General features: G+C 38.5%; 1 protein-coding gene across 1 annotated transcript in view; it reads right to left on the bottom strand.

The window, feature by feature from the left end:
* Positions 1-23,378, bottom strand: part of tnrc6c1 (trinucleotide repeat containing adaptor 6C1) — a 64,044-nt gene extending 40,666 nt beyond the window's left edge. The window contains exons 1-3 of the mRNA XM_026917183.3: positions 23,224-23,378; positions 10,220-10,322; positions 7,112-7,133 (exon numbers count right to left, since the gene is read on the bottom strand). Of these exons, the coding sequence (XP_026772984.3) occupies positions 7,112-7,133; positions 10,220-10,282 (85 nt within the window). The 5' untranslated portion in view covers positions 10,283-10,322; positions 23,224-23,378. The remainder of the gene's footprint in view (positions 1-7,111; positions 7,134-10,219; positions 10,323-23,223) is intronic.
* Between the last annotated feature and the right edge of the window lie 1,278 nt (positions 23,379-24,656).

Genomic DNA, 24,656 nt, shown 5'->3' with positions numbered 1-24,656 from the left:
CTCTGAGCTCCATTACACTGGGACCAGCTCGAAACGAGAAGCTGGAGTGAGTGGGGATGAGCCTCACGGGACAGCTCTAAGAGATTCTTACTGCAGTTATCTATAATTAAAGCAATTCCATTCCTTCCTCAAAACACTCGCTGATAGGAGAGTGCAATTAGATCATTTTCCTTTATACTTCTACTAATCAGGAAAACCCACAAGTTTCAAAGGGTTAGAAAAGACTGCAGTAATAAATCTGACTGCAAGGTTTTTATCAATTTTAATGCGCATGTTCTAATCCAGTATCGTTTCTATTGTAACAGCTCACTCGGAGACTTGTATGGAAGATGGTGCCCATAAACAAATTGAAAATGCAAGTGTAATTGCTGACATTTGTTTAGCATTTTTGGAACGAGTCTCCAGTATTAGTGCTTTGTAACAGTTTGTAAATACGTTTTCTGACACGAGAAAGAGTCTTCAGGACCAAGGGTCTTGTAGTACATGACAAGCTACATTTATATTTCATATTAACTTCAAGCAAGAGAAGAAAGAGGCTGGCGGAGGAACGACTGATTATAGCGGTTATAATGTAAATGATAACAGGAACTTATTTTGCAGACATTCTACAACAAATGACTCAAAATGATTAAAAAGTATGACATTTTCAATAAATAAAAAAGCCAAATTCCTGCTGTACTAGAGGAATAAAACACTTCGGGACCTGCAATCTTTGGGGTTGTAACAGTCTCTACTTCGTGTGGGCCACATCACACCACCTCGTCGTTTATTATTTCCCCGTAACACCACATCCCGTCTTATCATTTGGCTTAAACACATCCAGCCTTCTTATACAGAAGCAAGAGTTAATATTTAGCCTACAGCCTTAAACCTTATAATTTCTAATCAGGGATGTAAAACTGCCACATGGCTCGATGCAGGGTCTTACGCTGAAAAGGGGACTTCTGTTGTTAGACTGGATCAGATCTTACAGTGAACTCTGGTGTAGTGACCAGTGAAATCACGGTTCATAAGGTAAAGATTCATTAGCTTTACTCTGCCCATCTGACCCACATTCCCAGCAATTAGTTAATAGATGCAGCAACTGTGAATCCATTAGCTCAACCTAACATCTGAACAGCTAGAAAAAGCTAAATTTCCAATGTATGTAAGATCAGCAAGGTGAACAGTCTCTATTTAATTTAATTCAGAGGAGTCAAAAATGACAACTGTGTTTACAGTTTGAGTACTGATGGGTACTCCACTCATTCCACTCATTTATATTTACAATTATTCTGAAGTGACATAAAATACTGTACGTAAGAATATAGAATATATAACCTGCTCCAAGGTTACATGGGCCAATGAAAGAGAAATCAATCCACTATGATTATGCTGCAATTAACAACATTCAACAAACACTTAAATGTAATTAGCTGAGCAGGAAACACAAATTGCTCGGTTACTAAAATTACCATATAAAAATTACCATACAAGTGAAATCTTTTATGGCCGTATTTAAATGTGCTGGTATATGAAAATGCTGGTATGTAGATCACAACCTTAACAGACACAACGTGCACCTGTAAGACGCTTTGGTTCGGTGCCTGTGTACAGTATCTGAGAAATCTCAGTCTCATAGTAGTAACTTATGCAGATTAGAGACATACTAGCTTCACCTATAGTAAGTCCTCGTAGTTCAACTTCTCAAAATAAAAAGGAAAAAGTACTTAGACATTTAGAATGTATCTATGTGAAAATGTAATGCACTGCACGGTGATGTGACGCACCTCGATGCTTTAACTACAGCAACCGTTTCCAAATCCTGACAGCTGCACCACACGCATGGCTCGAGGTGTCTTATTAGGTGGATTCATCATTGTGCACAGACGACGGGCGATCTTTTCAAAACTAGAAACATGCACTGATGAAGCAGAGCAAAATGAACTTCAGCACAAAACTGCCATATAATTCTCACGCACGCACAACATGCACCTTGCAGTCTACCGAAAATAAAGACACTACGCATGACCCGAACATTATTTACGTGCGGACAGAACAACGTATTTCTTGGCTGAAACACTGACCAACGACTTGTTGAGTTTTTGTCGATGCACAAACATGACGTTAGAAGAGAACAATAACCATAAAACTGTTCGTTTCCTTTAGATAGTATTAATGCAATTAACTAGTTAAGTATCTCACCATATATTATTATATTACATTACAGTAACTACTTTTTAGCATAGTCTGTTTTCGGGGCCCCAAAATTTGGGACACACTGGAGCTTTTACTTGCCTGGTGGGCTAGCTAAAATATTTATGATTTGTCCACCCCTGCATTTGGCACTTCCCTAGTCAGTCAAACTTCAAACGAGAGTGTGTGATATTTGGATCTGGATCTGCCAGCTTGACGCAGAAGGCACAAACCAGGCTCCATCACGCTGCACTGAACAGTTATTCTGTGTGTGTACTAAATGTGGACTGCCATGTCTTGATCATAAACTGTAACTACAGTAACGTGGAGTGGCGACGATATACAAAAAGCATGAGGCATGCTGTGAACCTCTTTCAGTTCAGCTTAGAAATAAACTGAGAGCTGCCAACAGGGACAGTTTGCATGTGTTTCTCGTGTCATATCCAAAATAGAAAGGGTAAAAATGGAACGCTGATTGAAGGAGGCTGGTAGTTATGTGGTCATTTCAGCCACTTCAGCATTCAATAGGCACGACTGCCATTGCAGATTTCCCTACTGATGCACTCATTACACCCACACACAAGTCCAAGTCATAATGTGCAAAAATCAGACTTTAGTCATTTAAAGGACAAAGCTTGAAGACATGTTACGTCTCAAAATTCTGCCTATGTTATGGTAAAGATTGTGTACAAAATATGCTTGAAATATCAAATATTTCAATACCTGAATTGAACTGATATGCAGATAATCTCAATCATATGCAAAGCACAACCCGGGTTTTTGTGTTTGTGAAAGTTCACAAGATGACAAGGTAAAGAAAACTTCAGAGTTTAAAAAAAAATGCAGAGACCGAGAAAGAGAGAAAAGGTGAGTGAGTGTAAGCGTGGAGGAGACAGCAGGAGCAAGGCGCTCACTTTGTCAGTGGCGAAATGCGAGGTCCCTTGAGCAGTGCACCTGCCAAAACCCAGAGAGAAAGAAGACAGGAAAGCAGAGTGTGTTCTCACTCTTTCACACCATTCCCTCCTTACATATCTTCTCTCTGCCAGCATTCACAGGACAACAAACACCTGTAGTCTCTCTCTGTCAGCCATGTCAGGGTTCTTCTCATTCTCCTAACACGACCTTCACTTTCTCATGACTTCCCACTGCTCTCCATTTTCTCTGTGGCTGTGTGTGTGTGTGTGTGTGTGTGTGTGTGCTGTCTTGGAGTACTTGTTGGTGTTTCTCAATGAGTACCCAAATACACATACTCAACATCACTCGTAAAAACAAAAATATTTACATTTCATAATGACGCCACTTTTTAAGCATGGTCATTACTGCAGTAAAATATACAGCAACAAAGCAACAAAGTATTAATAGTGTGTACAACAGCAGCACTTTTACTTTCATGAAACCTTAAAAATAGCCTACAGCTTAAATGTCATACCTGTTTCTGTGCAGCAATGACAGAAAGAAAACAACTCAATGCCAATGGTGTCAACGTGGATGTCTAGTCCTTCTTGTCACTAAATTATATGCCAGAAATACCCTTAAAATATACTTCAGACAAAACAGAAGCTAAGGAAGAAAAACTATTTCACATACTTGACCTTGCTGTGACTTTGACTCTGTTTGGATCAATTCTAAAATCTAATCAGTTCGTCTGCTGGTTATAATGATAAATCCATATAAATCCTACAAACATTCAACCACTCGTTCTTGAGATATCACATAAACAAGAGACTTGGAGGGACACACAGATGGATGGATGGATGGATGGATGGACAACTCGAAAACATAACGCTTATCACTTAGTGATGGAAGAATACGTTTAGGATTAGAATTAGGGCTGTAGGTCCTCACTGACGTCAGTCCCCCAACATTATACTTTTGTGTTTTCCATAGTGTCTGGCTTTTTTGATTCATGGATACACACTCATGTCTGACGTTGTCTTTGATCAGTAGTTCCTGTACATTATCTCTGTTTGGGTGAATGCCAAATGCCTCGCAATTTCAATATATCATACACTCCACAGAGCAGAGAAACCAGTATTTCACTGTACAAGTGCGGCACTTACACAGGGAGTAGGAAGGTCAAGGCAAAACTTCCCAATACTGAATAGCTGAATGAATAACACTGTTATTATACTAAATACTTGAGAATTCAAATTATTCAGGCCATCCAAGTTAGCAATTTAATGCATCTTGAATATCAGGGTTATATCCAGATTCATGTAAGAATATGGTCCTATGATTTGAAGAACATCGTTATGCACAGAATTTGAAGATGTGAGCAAGAATGTTACAAAAAATTCTTAACATAATGAACGTTTTTGGCTATTTGTGGTGTTTTTTTGTGATCAATTTGTTTAGCATATATCCTATCGTTGTGCTTCATGGCATCAGTAAACGTTTATGGCAGCAAGTAGCCGCTGCTCATTAAATGTACATTCTCAGTTAGCAATACTGTATTTTATATTTATCATTAATCACAGTTGGACAAATGAGCATCTTATCCGCCCAGGAGACTGCACTACACACATCAGCTGAGGAACAGAACAATTTTTACTAAGATTATTAGAAGCGTGCACTGATGACAGGCGATCTTTTTACACACATCAGGAACACACGTATATGGAAACCCTGATGAAACCAGGCAAAACTCACTTAGATGCAAAGCTCTCATATGACTCTGTGGCTACTACACACAGTCACAGCTGATGTGCGGCCAGAGCTACACTACAGCCACAGGACTAGGAGAGACACAAAACAAAGTTAAATCAGATTAGACCTCATTAGTGGAACTGTGCCAATTCCCCAGATGTATCCTGACCGAATCTCTGGGAATTCTCTGCACTGACTCATATGCCAACAAAGACAGATGCGGGCAGAAATAAAGAGAGCTATTGCTCTACAAAACCCTAATTAGAAGAGTCTGAAGGCAACAGAGGTTCAGCCTTGACCACAGGCCCACACGCAACACCATTAACAGTGAAATGCACACAGACACAAGCTTCCCCTTGTGTACAGGCTAGTGTTGGAGGCTTCCAGCTTTAGCAGATGCTCTAATGAGATTTACGAGCGTCTACTTTTCACGTGTCATAAGCCCCTCTCCCATCTGGCCACAAACAGAGGCCGCTCCAGGGGCGGCCTCACTGAGGTCTTAATGCCACATATTTCTGCGTATGGTGGAAAGGGCATGCTCAGTACTTACGGTCCTGGTGGAACCCAGTTTCCCATCTACCACTTCAGCCTTCTTTTACACTATTATTAAAGACATTGTGCCTCGGCTGAAGCTGAAACATGCCCTATAGTTTTCTCACTTAAATTGTGCTTACTTATTCATGGCTACTTAATACGTTTCCTATCATTTAAATACCTTAAATGATTACCATACTTCATCTCTCTTGCTATTAGAGCTGAGCACTGGCTGCTGTACAGTCAAACTGTTCACACACATTTAGAAAAATGTATGTAAGATTTAAGGGCTAGTACTGTATCAGTTATGTAAATATACTGAATATATTCTATTATATTAATATTAAGCTAATAAGTTCCTGTTTACACAATTGCCTTTGTACATTGTACATATAGTTCCTATAGAGACTATATAGTTCCTACAGTTACAGAAGAGAAATTACTTATGATCTGGGGTCACCCAGATGAAGATGGGTTCCCTGTCCAAGTCTGGTTACTCTCAAGATTTCTTCTTCATGTCATCTCATGCCACCGGCTTGTTCATTAGGGATAAATTTATAAATTCTGTATATAATTTTTAAATTTATATATTTCTGTAATGCTGCTTTGTGACAATGGCCATTGTTAAAGGCGCTATACAAACAAAAGTGAACTGAATTGTCAGAAGGTATTGATAAATCTAATATGTTAGCATTTCTTTGGCCTAATAATAAGCTAATTGAATGATGTGTTATTTAACAAAGAAAACCATATAATTGTTTATATATGGTGAAGTTTTCTGTGAGTTTTTTTATTTAACATTTATGGAAGGAGTCTCCAGTGTCAGCGCTTCATTTCTAGTCTTAAGGACAGAGGACTTTGTTCTTTCTCAGTAACATGACAATGTGCATCTTATTAACTTCAAAAGAAGGGGAGAAAAGAGAAGCTGATGTGGAAATGACTGGTTAATACTGTTAAAGTAAGCAATAACAGGATCTAACTATGTTCATAGTCATCCAATGACAAAAATAACTCTAAACAGATAAAAAGTGGGATGCATTATTCTTTAATAAATTTTAAAAATTATAACTGTTGCCAAAGTGCTGCTGAATAAGAGGTGCGATTTGTAGGAATGCACTGCTATGCCTAAGTTTTTTTTGCCTTACATATTTCCTATTTCTCTAATGTTATGTAATATCCTTATGATTAAATTGTAATCCTGTATCAATCCAGTATCATGCAGGGGGCAATCCTTTAGCAGTACAATCTACTCTCAGATATTTGAGAATGGCATAATCAGCTGAAACCATCTGGTTAGTAAACCACCTTAAACAGGAACACGCTACAGTTCATCACTATAGTTTATTCCCCCGCCAAATGTTCTCTCATACTGACACGCACAAATCACTGTTGGGTTATTTTTACATTCTTCTACTGCAAACATTTCAGATCACATGCTGCACGCCTTTGTTAAGGAATGAAATCATCCAGTGGTGGTACTCAGGGAGATGACAGAGCTAATGACTGGGTAACACGGCTGTAAGTAAGCTCATGAGACAGTCAAAAAACATCTCACATACGGACTCATTACTGTGACGCAAACAGGAATGACATAACAAATCATAAGCTTAGGCAATAATCAGGTATAATACATCTCACTGAGTGCTTTTAAGGAGAACAAAAGACACCAACATTGTCTCGCTTTCGGAAAAACCTTGTCCATTTACAATAAATACATTCAGTGAAAGAATTTAAAGACATAAGGATAAGAACTCACCTTTGGTTTCCTGTTCAGCAGCCTGGGAAGAAAGATTAGAAGTGGATTAGGAGGACGGCCACCAAATTCAAATCATTGCCTAGGTTTATTTACAACATTTGTCTTAAAATATAGCCATTGTAAATGTAGTATCAGTAAACCATAGTAATATTAATGTGACAAAATAATTAACATGTAGTAATTGACTTTTGTTTAAATATTTAGGAAATAAACCTGAATTGGCAATTGTTTATTCTAACCATGACTAAAAATAAGTCGACATTACTTAGCTTAAAATTAACATGGATTTATAGTATGTTCCTAAATGTTAATAACTCCTTCAGGTGTAAATATTAAAACTCGGTTCTGAATTTTGCCGCTTAATAATCACAAATTGATCGTTAATTGAAGCCGAGTGCACACTACACGATTTTCAACACCCCCCACCCCGGATATGACAAGTTTAGATCATGAATGGGTAACAGTCTGTTTTTACAGAGAGATGAATACCGTGATAAACACTTAATGCTTAAAACTCTCAGACATGGCACCTCATGTTGTTTTGTGAACCAGACTTCCCTCTATCCACAAGTCCAGCTCGTACCCACTCTCTGACAGACACACAAACAAACCAATAATAACCAAGAGCAGGTGTTTCCCTAGTTTACGGTGGCTGGGCAACACGGAAGAGTTGGTGTCTAACAAAGTCAGCATCAGTTATAAGAAACGGCCGTATTTTTTTTTACACAATGGACACGGCGCAAACAACAGTTGTTTGTATGATATGCAAAGACACGACTGGCATGTCGAGGAAAATTTGGTTAACCACCAAAAATGCAACCAGATAACACGGGAAGCTCATGTGAACATCGGCGCAGCCAGAAGTAGCGCTCAAGTAAACAAATGTGTTTGAAAAAGGCACTCCTTCTGAAAAAAACAAGTAAGCACTGGAAAGACATCATCGATGCAGTAACATTTTACCTGGCCAAGGATATTCTACCCATCAAAACTGTCAAAAAGAGGGGTTTTAAATGACTTCTAAAAACAGCTGATCCTCGTTATAACTTAGCGAGTCTAAAATATTCCTCAGTTGTACACAGAATGCTGAGAGAAGTGCAATAAGCATCAGAACAATTAAACATGAATCGTTTATTTTAAAATCGTTCAGTAAAAATCAACTGAGCTAATATATTCAGCATGTAAACATATCTGCATTCTCACTTGGCTGCAAATCACCTTTTCATTTGTTGCACTTTTAAATACTGAAGACATTAGTAGAGGTGATGCATATATTTTTTTATTTAACATTTTTGAAATACACTATGCCTATCCATGCCAGACTGCTTTCATTTTAGAAATACTTACTTTGGTCTAAGTGGGCTCTGTTGTTCTTTTTCTTTGAGGTTATGTTTCCTTGTAGATTTTCATGATTAGGGAAATTTGTTTGGTTGCTCTGTGCAGTAACTTGCAGAATAATTGTAAAAACCACCATAAAAAATAATCTGTTAAAAAATATATATATACACTTTTTTTCATAAATTTTTCTGTCACATCACCCACCCTTATACACCACTACATCCACCAAACAACAGATAGCGAGTGATAAAAGTGGTGCAATGCGGGCAGCATAGCGATTCTGAGATTTTGAAAGTAGCTGCACTCGGCTTTAGGTGTTGGTTCATTCTTGTCATTGCAGACTTTTACTTTTTACTTATGCATGGGATAAACGTTAGTTAACATTTCTTTTGTATAACAGCATGGCTGGGACAATAGTTCTGGCTGTAACACAAACAGTAGGTTAACATTAATGCACTTGAGCTAATACGTTTTTGCTTCTATAGTAACAGCTCATACAGAGGTGCTTGTATGGCAGATGCTCCACATAATCTAAGAATAATAATAAACAGATTTTAACAAATGTGGGGTTGTTTAATAAAAGTAAAAACACATAATCGTTGATGTGGAGACATTATGTGGGGGTGGGGGTTAGCAGCATTCTGCTACCATGTTGTGCCACATCACAAGCCCCAGTGTAGATTATTTTCATATAACAGCATGGTCTGCTGTGTGTTATTCCTGACTTACTGCTTAATAAAGTTGCGTGTTATTCCTTACTTAACGCTTAATAAATTCATGTGTTTATTCCTTACTTAATGCATAATAATCCAAATAAGCCAAATATGATCGATCAATGCTGGTGCTGATTATTACATGGTTTATCACATGGTTTATTACATGGCTTACATGGTTTATTATTTAAGAAATACAATCAGTGCAAGTGTTCATTTGTTTATGTTCATGGTTTGTTCATGTTAACTACTGTGTTAAACAATGTCAGTTTAGGAGCCTAATATAAAGAATTGCCAAACTCAGACTAATAACTGCATATGGACTCACAAAGCTACAAGTGGCCTTCAGCAGGGCAAACTTGGACATTCGAAATCTTTCCACAGTGCTGAGAAACTTCAGCATGAGCAGAACATGTTAACAGGCCATTTGGGGTTGAATGGTCTCTAATGCATCATGGACCATTTCAAATACAGCAAAGCTTCCCCACTTCAGCGAGGTTTCAGTAACATCCATTTAAAAAAAAACAATGGAGGAGCAGCACTGTTGAAATGCAATGTTCTACAGTACAGGAGCTTTTTTTTTTTTTTTAAAAAAAGATAAAATTAAGAACAATATGTAGATCAGTCTGTTATTATAATAATTATAGTGCAGCCAGTGTTGTTTTATTAACTTATTAAAACAAGCTAATACATTATACAGAGTGTAATGAAAACATTGTCTAAAACTCAAAACTATTCATCTTGTCATTTTCACATTTAGCAACATGTACAGTGTGTCAGTTTCATTTGGGAACTGTTTTCTCAGCTATGTTGGCAGGAAGGGAGCCCCAGAAACAATAAATTTTGGATCGGTTTGATACCTAGAGCTTTGAACCCTCACCTCATTCACACCAAACTGAGAATTAAGGGCTTGTATGGTTCAACTCTTCTGGGCATATTATATGGACCTGCGAAGATGGCGGGTGGAAATCCCCCTCCAGCATAAGAAGCGAGAGGATGTAGGAGGTGCTAAGTAAACATACTTTACTCAAATCCCACGTCAAAGAAAAACACCCCTCACCTTTTTCTGAGCAGCTTCCTTTTTCTTCTTTTCTTCTTGTTTTTTCTTTTTCTTTTCTTCCATCAAATGTATCTCTTCTTGTGTTTCTTGTCTTGTCTCCCAACTACAAAAAAGGCAAAACGTGTAAATGTTAATTGTGTCCCAAACGTAAGTCATTAACTTATATTCAACAAAGAACAGAAGTGGAAGTACTTAAACTAGTGCTGAAGCTTCACTTGGAGCCAAAAGAAAAAGCAAACAGATGCTAAAAATTGCATTTGCAATGAACAAGGTGAGTGTAAACTTAATATAAGAAATGTATTTCCTTAATACTCACTAAGTACCTGCTCAGCACTAATAATGTATTAATTACACACTTTGCTCAAACAGATAATTGAAGACTAATTATACCAAGGGCTAGGAGGTATACTGGTATTAAAGTGAATACCGGTATGAAGCAGTGCCACAATATGGATTTTCTCATACTGTGAATATTGTGATAAGCCCGAAAATGACAAATCAGAAACAGCCCAGACTAAAGTTAAGTGATTAACATGACAGCACGTTGGACGTCACACTGCTATGGCCTGGTGTAAAATGGGCTTAAGAGGCACTCCAAACTGGCCAATAAGATTTTAATTATTATTTTAAAGATACTCAAGTATAATTGAAGGTTATATGCATGGAACTACAGCAAACGGTTGGCAAGATGAACCTATGATGTTTGCACAGTGGGATAGATAGTACACAGATTGAGAGATGAATATATTTTGTGCTACAAAAAAAATTATTATTATTATTATTATTATTAATAATTATTTTTTTATTACTATTTTTGTACATCATGATATCATATCATATTATTGTCTGGATAATGGAAAATATTGTGATATTGTGATATGAATTTGAGATCATATTGCCCGTCCCTAATTATACCACAGCGCTAATGAATGCTCCAATCTGATTGGTCAGAAGCTGTTCCTTTCCGTTTTCCACCACAGGAAAGTCTTCAGGACAGAGGACTTTGCACTGTGTGGGTTCTCAGGAACATGACATGATTTTTTTCTTGTCTTACAAATGACTGTTTATTGCTGCTATAACATATGTGATAACAGGAACTAACTTTATTTCAAGGCTGTTTGCACAACATTAAACATAACTTTTAAAGGATAAAAAGTACAACCTGGTGTTCTTAAGTAATACACAATTTTAACTGCTGGCAAGTTGCTGTGGAATAAGAGAAATAAAACACTTCAGGACATGATGTTACCTTCCAAAAAAGTGATCTTACATGATGGTAGTTTGCCACAGGCTAAATCTCAAATGGTGATGTACTGGGCATGTAATGCACTAGGTAGGTGACTGAATCACACCAGTTATGCCACATCTCTAATTCTGTCAGCCTCAATCTACATCGATTCATCTTAATGTTTGAGATTAAGTAAAAATGTTAAAACCTGTTTTCTACAAATATAACAGTGAAAACACTGTAAATCTTAAAACCTGTGTAATATGTTAAATCTGATTATTCCGGCATAATAACAGAACAAAAATGAATAAACCTAAGAAGAGAAATGCCCTTTTCATAACCAAATGGACTTCATAAACAAATTTGACTGGTCAAAATGACACAAATGAAGTTTGAACAGTTTGAAACCCGGCCACATTTCTTCCTGTCTGATTTACTGGAGTCTTGTAGTGAGTTTTCTTTAAAAGAATAAAACGAAAATAGCAATGAGTCTGTTTCTTGTTTGTTGGCACTGACAACAGTGCAGACACGAAGCCTACATACAGCTTTAGGCTTTAAAGCAATGGCCTTCTTGCCTTGATTTTTTTTTTTTAAGAGCAATCATTTTGCTTATATTAACCTTGTAACATGAACAACATAAAGCATGTCTGGATGTTATACTTTCATTAAGACACACTATGGTCACTGTTCCTGTGCACAACATAAGACTTGGAAAAACTCCTTGCAGTGAAAAACAAGAGGTTTGTTTGACTAGAAACTTGAGGAGAAAAGAAAAAGAAAAAAAAAAAAAGGCAACATGAACATGTGTAAAACATTTTTACTTCGAATATGGGCTCTCTCTAATGCTTCATATTTCAGCTGCAGATATGAAGAAATCATGAGATAACTCTAGATTATAACTCTCTATCAAGCCCTTTCAATCTTGGGAAAGTCTATGATAAAACAAGTCTAGATAAAATAAACCTATGGGGCAAATTCAGTTGTTCCAATATCTTCCACTTTAAGACATTACATCCCCTAGAGAGAACACTTATATTTGCGTCTTCTAAGGCAACAAGTTCAGTCTAAGACAATTTTTGGTAATCAGCGGTTGAGTTGAATCATCCTGAAACATGAAGTACAAGTCACATTTAAGGAGTTTTAAATAGCATATGAGGCAATTCGGGAAACTGGTGGTATGTAAAGTCAAAACTGGTGCGATGTTTGGCCAATTTTATTTAAACATCTACGTCAATCTTATTTAAATATTGACGTGCGCTCCAGTGCAATGTTTAACGATGACTAATATCATTGCAAAAAAAAAAGTTTTAATTTTTCAATTAAAACTTCACACTGTGTTACAGTGTGTACAATTACGTGGGAGAATTTGAATGTGTACACTTAATTAAATAGTTTTAACAGAAATTTAACACTTTCGTCTTAAATGAAAATGAAACCAAGAAGTAATGCATAGAGTTTGATGAATGAATGTGTCTGAAATTTGGGAAAAGTATGTTGGCGTGGAAACAAGCACCACTGCAAACTGAACTGGAAAATGTTCTAGTGGCTACATCTTACAGTTTTTTGCTCTGCTAGTTACCAAATGTCAAAATATTGGCATTTTTTTCTCTTGCAGCCAAAAAATTGACTCTTTTTGATGGCATCTCTAACAACCAGAGTCAACTGAAGTCAGCTATATACTTGTCAAGGAAAATTTATCATCCCACCAAGGAAAACCTTTACTTATGTGAGACGGGTGTGTGTGTGTGTGTGTGTGTGTGTGTGTGTGTGTGTGAGGGGGGTGTTAATGGGTTTAATTTTAAATCTGATGGGTTTTATTTTGGGGGAAGAGACAACACTTTTGGTGTGTTTCTGAGTTATAAGTTGTAGTGGCAACTACACAAAACGTGGAGAGGTTTGCAGATCTACTTATGGTGAATGTTTTTTCCGTTTTTTTCCCCCAAACACTGATTAGATCACTCAAAGTCCGTTCCAGGCAAAGGCATAACTGAGGTGATACAAACCTACAAATACCTGTGTTCACCTGAGCGACAAGTTGGGTTAGATAGACAGCCTGAACAAGAAAAGCCAGAGATAAATCTGTTCTTGGAGGAAGCTAAGGCTTTTATGGTACTGAGCGCTGAGGCAGCTGCATCATTACAAAACGAAATGAAATAAAACAATGCTCCTCCAGGACCATGGTGCTACATAAAACAACACAGAACTACAAGAGATTGCACATTTTTACATAAAGTGCATGTGCAAACATGTGTAAACAGCACAAGACAGTACAGTGACTTCCAAAACAGGACAATAGGCACAGTAAGATACAGCGCAGTGCCAACTAGTACACAGTGCTAGGAAGAAAGTGAATCAGATGTGACAGTAGTGGAAGTAGTAGAATGCTTTCGCAGGTCTTTTTTCTAAGCCCAATTTCAGACTGTACACCAGCCTTATATGAAGGTGAATCATGAAGCTAATTTTTTATTGAGGAATCAAGGCCCTGCACCATTACTATTACTAAAGCACTAATAGTTTCTCAGTTACTTATACATATACATACATACTTATACATACAACATACATATGTATATTTACACAATGTACATGTGCATTCTGTGGAATTCTGTTGATTAATTTTTTTTAAATAGCCAAGTGTAATTCAAGTCTCAGGTTTAGGTTTTTTGACACACTCGTTCTAATACTATCCAATACTTCTATAGTAACAGCTCTTTCACATGTGTACTCTTCACCTAATTCAAGTTTAATAATAATCCGACTTAAAATGGTCTAAAGACATGTTTATATTTAAGGAAGGAATCTCCAGTGTCGGTGCTTTGCAACAGTCAACACGTTTTTCAGCAAGAACAGCTTTTTGCAGTTCCTTTGCAACATGGAAAGCTGTCATTATTTTTGTCTTATTAACTTCAAGAGAGCAAAAAGGAAAGAGGCTGGGTGAGGGAACAAACATTTATAGCTGTTATAATGTGAAGGAATAACAGAAACAACTAACTTGAGTCACGGACATTACACAACATTAAGTGTGTAATTATACACGCTGTTGCTGGGGGTGGCCCCATATGGACGGTCTGAAGAACCATTTGGTTTGCTGGGGATAGTCCCACCTGGGGGCTGTGGAGATGGCTTGGGGATCACATATGGGGAGCTGTACTGTACTGTAATGGCTTGGGACTGCGATTGCTGTGGTGGCTTTGGGGCTGCAGTTGCCACGAACACCTTCGTACTCAGGACTCCATCAGTGGACGGTGGATAGATTTTAACCAACCGGACTACTTGCAAAAACTGTGATGAATTTATTGGTTGCACAATTGCACTATTTGTCCATATAGTAAACAATAATAGAAGGGAATGATTTATAATCATCCGTTGCACCCAGATGAGGATGGGTTCCCTTTTGAGTCTGGTTCCTCTCAAGGTTTCTTCCTCATATCATCTCAGGGAGTTTTCCTTGCCACCGTCACCTCTGGCTCGCTCATTAGGGATAAATTCTCATATTTACAATATATTTTTTTGTGAATCCATTTATTTCTGTAAAGCTGCTCTGTGACAATGTCCATTGTTAAAAGCGCCATACAAATAAAATTGAATTGAATTAAATTAATTAGAAACTGATAAAAAGTACATGTTCTTTAATCTAAAAGAAATTGTAATTGTTTGCAAATTGCTGTGGTATAAGAGGAATAAATCATGACAGGGCATGCATGCTGTTATTGAAAAATAATCAATTTTGGGGTAAAAGTAACTCACTTTGGGCCACATCACAACACCCCACTGTTGATTATTTTCCCATGTCAGCACGCCCCGTTGTGGTTTATTTATTTATTTATTTATTTATTTTTTACATTAGGGCATTTAGATTGTACAGTACTTCCAAAACCCAGCCCTTTTATTAAAACAACAAATGGCTGCTTGATCTTGGAACTTTATTTTACGTAGCAACCCGTGGGAACCTGGGATACAGCTGTTTAATACAATTTTTGTATTTTTCACATTTATTTAACACTCTGGAACATGCAGCTCTTGAGCGTGCTACAGCCGGCTATCACTACGTATACACATTACATACAGTCTTTCACAATTAAATAACTACAGAAGCTAATATCCTGATTTGATTAATTTTGCAGCCCATGTGCTCTCAGCACTGGCGCATTCACCAAGCAATCTCCAAGCCATGTACGTGAGCACAGCTCCCATAGCTTCAGAATTAGTCTGTAACTCTAATGGCACTTCCTGAAGCCGCAATCATCATAAATGACAGGTTAAAAACAAAAGTGATTGTCACATTACATTCTTTTCCTCTTTTCCAAGCAGCTGTATGTAACTAAATTGTATCGGCAGGCGAGAAGTGAGACGACGAGGAGCACGGTGCAAGCACACAAGATGGAGGAGATGGAAGCGGATGGTGGGGGTGGGGTGGTGTGAGGGGGTGGATTCTCTCTGGGCACAAAGCCAAAAATGCCAGCGCTACAACACAAACAAGAGTGCAGCAAACCCCAGGGAGCCCAGTGACTAGCAACGGCGGTGCTCAGAGGAAGAAATCTGCAGCTCCTCCGTCTGAGAGGCACATCATGTAGCCAGTGCTTCCATGTCATTTGTGAAGAGTAAAGCTGATGCACCATTCAACCTTGGGGAACCCAAAACCCTCTCTCTCTAACTCGCACATGAAAATGAGCAAAGGCAGAGGACAGGACAGTGCCAAGAGTGAAAGTAAAACAGCTGTGTGATCAAGTACAAGCGCCAGCAAGAATGACGTGGACCGACGCTTAGAATTTCCATTTTAAACACGGCCGATTTCCGAAGTATTCTTTTTTTATGTTACAGGTAAAAGATGCTGTCGTGTAAAGAAGAACTGATCTAATACGACCAACAGGACTGTTTTATACGCAAAGCAGCTAAAACAACACACGCTGATTGATTCACTGTTGTTGCGGCCTTGGTAACTTTTTTCAAGTAGCCACTAATAAAAACACTTTCACGAGCTTTTCCAATTTATTGCCTTCAAAGACCACACAAACATCCTTTACAAAGGTCTTGGTCGTTACACTCACGTCACTTAGGGTGTTTAATGGCTGAACCAATAAAATGCATAGCATGAAACAGCTGAGTCCTGGCATTAGAAGTAAACTTGTAGGAGGCCATTTGTCTACAATTAGGCTTCAGCTTAGAATGGACATTGGCTTAGACAACAAGGCGTTAACTCAAAGCAAATGATAAACCACTCAGGAAACATGTATTGCCCAGTTGATGACTTTCAAACATTAATAGTGCACAATACAGCTAAATGCATGATACATGCATAAGTCTTTGAGCTAGCTCGTGGCAAACACATTATATGGCCAAACGTTTGTGGACACCTGACCATCACACCCATATGTGTTTTTTGAACATCCCATTCCAGATTTATTCCCCTTTTCTGTTATAATAACTCCATTCTTCTGCGAAGGCTTTCCACTAGATTTTGGAGCATGGCTGTGGGGATTTCTCATTCAGCCACAACAGCATTACTGAAGTCAGGCACTGATGTTAAGTGAGGAGGCCTGGAGTGCAGTCTGCATTCAATTCATCCCAGTGGTGTTCAGTGGGGTTGAGGTCAGGGCTCTGTGCAGGGCTTGGCAAACCAGGTCTTCATGGAGTCGCTTTGTGCACAGGGGCATGGTCATGCTGGAACAGGTTTGGGCTTCTTAGTTCCAGTGAACGGAAACTGTAATGCTGCAGCATACAAAGACATTCTATACAATTGTGTGTACTTCGTGGCAACAGTTTGGGGAAGAACCACATGTGGGTGTGATGGCCAGGGGTCCAAAAACATTTGGCCATATAGTGTACATTAGAGTTGCAAAAGCAGTGGATGACACATGCTCATAAGAAATCATAAGCCAGCCCACTGGGCAAGTAAATGAATGAGTGTATGCATTCCTGGGGAAAGGATGACTGTATAGCCATAGTCTTTATCCCCTCCTGATAAAGGTTGATGTAGCATGGGGTCATGTTTAGTAGTTGCAGTGTTCTCTCCTCACATCGTGAGTAAAAATATTACTCGAGTCTGACTAGCTTCTTTACCGTATTAGGCGTATTGAGTTAGCAGGAGAGTAACACGACGGCTTTGCACTGAACTTTATTTTGCTTGGTGTAGACAGTGTTTCCACAGAAAAGGTTGTCTGTCATCCATGCAGGCTAATTAATCCACCTGGTAAAAATCAGTTCTACTGTCAGCCAGACCGCACCTCGGCTGTTGCGTTTAGTGCAGCATGCGATGAGATTTGGAACTCTGTAGCTCATACTGTAGTTACAGCATTAAAGTGCATCACACCAATACATTACCTTTAATACTTACAAATACCGAACAAATACCGAACAAATACCTCGCTTGAAAAAGTCAGGAGGAAGTCGGTTTATTTTATTTCTCTGGTAGTTTCATCTACTTGTCTAAGCCAAAATAGTACGTGTGTACTTGACTCAGATAGGCAAGATACACAAAGTGACGTGAGCAGCAAGCAATCTCAGCTAAGCATCAGCTCAACCAGCATCCTGACTTCTTCTTAAAGCTGAAAAGTCCAGAGCTAACAACATAATAACTGCTATACCCTGGAAAGGTCCGTAATTATGAAAGCGTTCTGTTGAAAGTTGGAACAGTTTTTACCTCAGGGATTCATATTCTCTGTGTAATGATTCACTGGCACAACTTCCTTCTTTGCAAGTACCATCACAAATTAATGATTTAATATTTTTTGATAGGTTATATTCAAATAAGATTGATAAAAAAAAAAAAAAAATAGTGGTATTCATATCAGGGACAGGTTTTAAACACGGAGAAGTGCTACACTTAGCGGTACATGTGCATGCTCCTCACTGTTTGAGGGACGTGTCTGTTTATGAAGCTCGCAAACAAACCTTTCAGTCATGAAAGCATGGATTTCAAATACATATATTTTATTTGTTAGCTAGATTATCTAGGGAACGTTAAACCGCAGCTGTGATCGTTAACATGCTATTTTTGTCTTAAATGAGCACCAGGATGTTTCTGCTTCAGGCATGTTGTGGTGTTGGAACAAGCGAACACGTTTGCACAGACTACCCTGAACGTTACTGTGTCCCCAAACTTCAGATGTTTTCATGTGGTTTTGCCAACCGTCTTGATTTTGTTCCATGTACGAGTGTGAGTCAAACGAAAACCTTAAAAGGGTGAAATATATTGCAATTGAATCAAATGTTTTTCTAGAACAGTCTGGACTCTTGGGCAGCACTGGAACATTTGCACTGAGCAAAAAGGCAAACATGACAAACATAATCCACTTTTGTCAAACCTATATGCAATCAACAACGCAAGAAAAAAAAAATAGGGTTTTCATTTGACTCACCCTCGTATTTCACTTGCTATAGTCAAACAAATAAACTTTAGGGGCATCAAGAAAATATTCTTGAACACACTAACTGGCATTAATGTATGTCTATGGAAGTCAGAGCAAAAACATTGCCAATTCAAATAACTTTACTGTTTTTAATTTAATTTTAATTCAGCTTAGAACTACAACTAATAATCAGTAACATGCACTACTCCTGCACTGTAGAGATGTAGGGACTTTCCTTCCTTACTTCATTTACAATTCAGGAAAAGCGTGAAGGACATTAAGGATAAAGTAAAGGCTATGTTCTGAGTGAAACGGTTTTGTCCACAGTCATGTAGGTGAAATGTGAACTGTGCTGAATATAAAAACTAAAATGTGGCTTTCTCAGAAGGTTAATGGATTCAGGACACTGCCTCTGAAATATAGGGATTGATTTTGGGCATCTCCTCACTATTCAGATGTGCATCTGACTAATAGTGGGACTATTGATTTATGTCCGATGGGCAGACTTTTTTCCCTCTCTGATTCCAACACAACAGTTTAGCCCCACCTGCGAAGATTTAGGCGTGATTTCCATATGCTAAACAATTCACAAAGTCAACAACAGAGATACAAAACAAGACTTGGTCCCACGTCCTGAGTGGCATGCCAGCAGTTTAAAAAATAATAATAATAATAATGATAATAATAGACTTATTTATTTATTTATTTTATTTTAGTTGCTTGACCAGTATATGGCCATAAAAGAAACAGGAAATCAATATAATCAATATAACGAGCATGTTCTCTCAGTAGAGCTTGGTGTACTACTGGATGGTATGATGATAACCAGTAATAGTATAACATTTAGGGACAAAAATGACATTGCATCTAATCCACACAGAATATGAGGCAATAGAGCAAAAGACTGAACAATGTGAAAAAATCTGAGAAGATTATTTTCTTTTTGGGTGTTACACACAGCTACAATGAACACAGCACAAGCTTAATCACTGGCTGAAAAGCATTCATGTTATCTCTGTTATAGTGACTTTTCCCTAAAATAGAGATAACATGAATGATAACCGTCATCAGCTGGTCAGTAATCAAATTCATGTGATTAAATGTCACAGGCGTCACAATGCATTCACATTGGTGGGGAAAGCAAATGGTAAGATCATTAGCATTAATTATTACAACACGTATTAATGTCTTAAATAACAAAATATGTATTTTTATAAATATGTTATTATAATTCAGAAATATTCAGAAACAGGACTATATAATAATAACATAATGAAGCAGTGTTTGTTCAGTGTAGCTTGCTATTAAGCAAATTTTATTAGGTTTGTCTTCTTATACTTTTTTGCATATTCAACAAAAAATCGGATTTAAAGGACAATATAAGTGGAAAGTTCAGTTTGGTTTCGTTACTTGCTCAGCAGGGAACATCACATTACACCATTATATACAGATACAGTGAATGTTTTAAACTATACTGTGATACATTTTTACCGCCTGACTAGCTTGGTTCACACTGATCTCTGCTAGAGTTTTACTATGATCAATGCTATATAATTTTAATATTTCATATACACTCTTGATTAGGTTGTTTAAGCTGCAAGATGAGGCTTTTCATGACATTTTCTTCCATTGTTTTTCCTTTGTAAATTGGTTGAGTGCTCCTACATACTATTCCCGCCTCCATGCTAAAACAACTGTGTAAACTATGTACTTGGCAGCGTACTGTACGTTTCCTCAGCATTTCCAACTAAACTATGTCACACCAGAGACGTCTAAAGATGAATCTCTGCCAATGACTGCCCTTCACAGCTGTCTTCGCCTTGTCGGCAACAATATCTGTTTTTTCTTCTTTTCAAACAGCAACATTCAGAGGTATTCAGCCCAGCACAGTGCACATGTCCACGACAATGCTGTTAAGGCTGTGTAAGAGCATGCAGTGAAAGCATGTTGTATGGTAATCTGAGCATTATGTGGCCTCTTTTTGTCTGGTTCTCCCAATAGCCTCTTTCACCGCCAGAGAATACACAGTTTCTTTAATACGCTTGCACGCTGACAGGGGGGCCCTGATCCTGCGAGGGGGCCGAATCTGCTCTCCAAAATTAGCAACTACTGCACCACACTAGCCAAGCGTGAGGCCAGGGGGCTCACACAGGGAACAAGCGCGTCAGCAGCTTGAACAGAGTCCTGTACATGTTTCCCACAAGGCATCTGTAAATCCCACACAAGCCAGGAGTAAATAACAGTAAGAGGGAAACAATCAGTTCAGATAAAATCTCACACCTCACATCAGCTGATCCTGTCAGTATGACTGTACTCCATCCCTCTCTGTAACTAGTGTTCAAAATGTGTGTGTGAACACCCACTCTTGTGTCTGTAACTAATTTAATGCCAAATGGAGCCAAACATTTATCTAACCACTATAACAGAGGTTCTCAAACTTTTTGTAACCAAGGGCCGCTTAAATTGTAAATTAAGATCCATAGAAACCCTTCAGTTCATATTTATTTCATGAACATTATAATGTTTTGTATATTTATTTGAGCTACTGGGCTTTTTATTCCTGAATTTCCCATCCACAGTACACATCAGGTCCTGCCTGACATAAGCTGACTTGTTTTTGAGTTATTGAGATTTAGATTAAAACCATTCCACTCATGTGACCAGATTAAACAGACACAACACTATAAAAACTCAGTAATAAATACATGGTAATGAGGCATACAGGACTGTTTCAAAGTCTTAGGCATCCTGTTTGTTTTGGTACAAATTTTGTTAAAGCTCACTTCTGCATTAGTGAGTCAGTACAATAACAGTTTAGATTTCCAAACATTACATATCCAGCAAAAAAAGAGTGCAATGTTACAGAAAGATGTTTGTATGTCAGTAAAGAAAGTAACATGTTAGGTAAATGACCACTTTTCAGACAAAAAGAAAAAACAGAATGAAGGCTGCTGGGTTTGCATGGAAAAAGATGCAAGCGTGACAGTCAAAGTCTGAAGAAGAACTGCACAGATCCTTCGAGATGCTCAGTAGAACTGACCAGCTAATTTCCTTACAAGACTTCACACCAGACTACTCATTTTTTTTTCTATAAAGTAAAGGGTGGTCAGACCAAATACTGGCTTTGTTTAGTTTATTACTGATTACTGCTCTTTATAGTATTTTTTAATGTAGAAATGTTTAACTGCATTATTTTTGAAGGCATTTTTTGCTTTACAGCATTTTTCTGCATGTGCCTAAGACTTTTGCACGGTACTGTACTCATCAATTTCCTTTATAAACCGCACTTACTAGAGGTAAAGACGTGAACTCACACTGGGGTTAAAAACTGTTTCTCTCAAAATCCGGTCTTTGTTTTTAATATTCAGAACCAAATGTCTCAGTTTCTAGATGACCTACATTCATGATATTTTACATGTTCCTTCCTGTCCATAATCAGGATAAAATTACAGAGGAATTCCATAAAAGGTTACTAACTGGATTTATATCATGTTTACTGAAAAAACAAACAAACAAACAAAAAAAAAACATAAACAACACAGTTGTATGAAAATGCACGGTAATTTCATGATTAAACAATAAAAAAATGATATTCCAACAAACCTCTGTTAAAGTATTTCTCTTTCTTCAGTGAAATAAACATTTAGATCATCATCATAATCATCTAAAGACTAGATTTCTGTTTTTATTAAATATGCAAAATAGCCTTATTTGCATAAATAAATAGAGATTTCTGAAAAAGTTCCAACTGATAAAATATTTGCAAAAATCTCCACAATCAACTGATTGTACTATCTGTTGTTCAAAAAAAAAAACTATTCACCTGGAGTGTCTCACCTTATGCATTTCTCTCTCAGAGTATAGATTAGTATTTAGATTTCTTGTATTTAAAATGTTCAGACGTGTTACCAGGTGTGACGTCTGAGGTGAAATGATGACGTAAGCTACAACAGGGCACCACAGATAATCAAAGATAATCAAGTCAAAGCAGCCTGCAAGCTTTATTTCAAGCATGCAATGTTTTCCTCTGCAGCAGTCCTAGCACAAGGAATAGTAAAGTGCGTAGAAGCAATGATCTCCCAGAAAAGAGCAGATGTTGCAACGTGGACTCGCGCATTTCATTAAATAAACAACAGAGTGCATTTAACTCGATGTGATGTTGACAGATGAGACTGCAAAACAACCAGGCATGCTTGGACAAATCCGTGATATAACACTACACATCGGATTGTTTAACAAACAGGCTGTCAGACATCTCCATCCCAAAACACCACTTTAATGAACGAGTGGTTTATTTGGTTAGTAAAACAAACATAAATCCAGCACGCGAACCTGCACCTGAAATAGCCTTTAAACAGCTTTTTAAATGGCTTAACACCCAGGTGTGCACGTGTAATTATGTCCGTTTTGGATTCCCCTCAGCTTACCTTAGCTCGCACGTCCAGTAATGGCGCTCTTCAGCTGGAAGGGGGGTTTGTGGCCCGGAGATGTGCTGTCTCCCCGCACTGACACTTCAGCCTCCACCGCAGCTCGCACCGCACTCCAGCCTCAACCCTGCACTCACACAGCACGCTTGGCTTTTCCAGTTCACGAATTCAGTTCGAAATTTTTGCAGGAAAAAACAAACAAACAAAACAACCAGTGCAAACAGAGAACACGACGGCTTTTGCTTTCGAGCGCGCAAACGAATGCCTCAGCTCTGCCTCAGCGCTCGGGCTCGGCGCGTGCAGCAGCTACACCGCCACAGCGCGCGCTCTGCGCTTTTTCAATGACGTGTTCATACCGAGCAGGCGATAAAAGTGCAAACCGGGGGGAAATGGTTTCAGCGTGCATTTATCTCGCTAACACGCATGCAAACGAGTCCACACGAGTACGTGCTCTGACTGGAGAGAAACTCCGAGATGTCCATTTAAATTGCTCGGTAGTGACATAAGGCGTTTACTGGGCTTTCGTTTGCCGTCCTCCAGCAGCCATTTTGTTGAAACTGACAACAGCAGCTCACTGCAAACAGGAAGTGCCCCGTTCCCCAGCGCCGTGTCACGTGACCTCACGGCGCAAACAAGCCTAAAAAAAGTGGTTCCACCTTCTCGTTACTATGGTAACGGGATTTACTAGCTCCTGCTGAGCCATTTCAGTGCATCTCCCTCTCTCTCTCTCTCTCTCTCTCTCTCTCTCTGTTTGTCTGTCCCGTATATAGGCCTTTGACTTCCTGTTTTGATAAACACTGAGACGTTTTTTTCTTCACAGAAGCAATTCCAGAGTGCCTCAGCCACAGCTGGCCATATTAACGCATAAACCGACCTCTATTCACCAGCAGGGGACGCAGTTTCGACATATGAATGGATCCACTGTAATTACTTTCAACTATTTCACTCAATTATTGGTCGGGGTGAATCCACAGCCTGTCCTGGGAACACTGGGTGTGAGGCGGGAGTTAAACACCCTGGATGGGACGCCAGTCCACTGCAGGACACCATGCAAACACACACTTCCTCACCCACACCTGGGGGCCATTTATCTTAGCCAGTCCACCTACTGGCATGTTTTGGGTGGTGGGTGGAAACCGCAGAACCCGGAGGAAACCCACAGACACAGGGAGAACATGCCCTGAACGCTGTATGAACAGTAACCCAAGCTCATGATCAAACCAGATAACATGGAGCTGTGAGGCAGCAAGAATACCATCATTACCCCAATCATTACCTCAGTGTCTGTGTAGCAAAATGTACACAAACTATTTCCAGTCCAGCCACAGTGTGGCATGGGCCAGTGGTCATTATTTGGTACCATTCTGAAATAAGTTCCACAAATAGGTCAAATTTTCCTCATGCCTAATCTCTTCTTTTGAAACGTGTTCAGA

Source organism: Pangasianodon hypophthalmus, chromosome 13 (genome assembly GCF_027358585.1).
Source record: "Pangasianodon hypophthalmus isolate fPanHyp1 chromosome 13, fPanHyp1.pri, whole genome shotgun sequence".
NCBI classification, from domain to species: domain Eukaryota; kingdom Metazoa; phylum Chordata; class Actinopteri; order Siluriformes; family Pangasiidae; genus Pangasianodon; species Pangasianodon hypophthalmus.
Note: the sequence above shows the minus strand (reverse complement) of the source record. Positions and strands in the feature narration are given on the sequence as shown.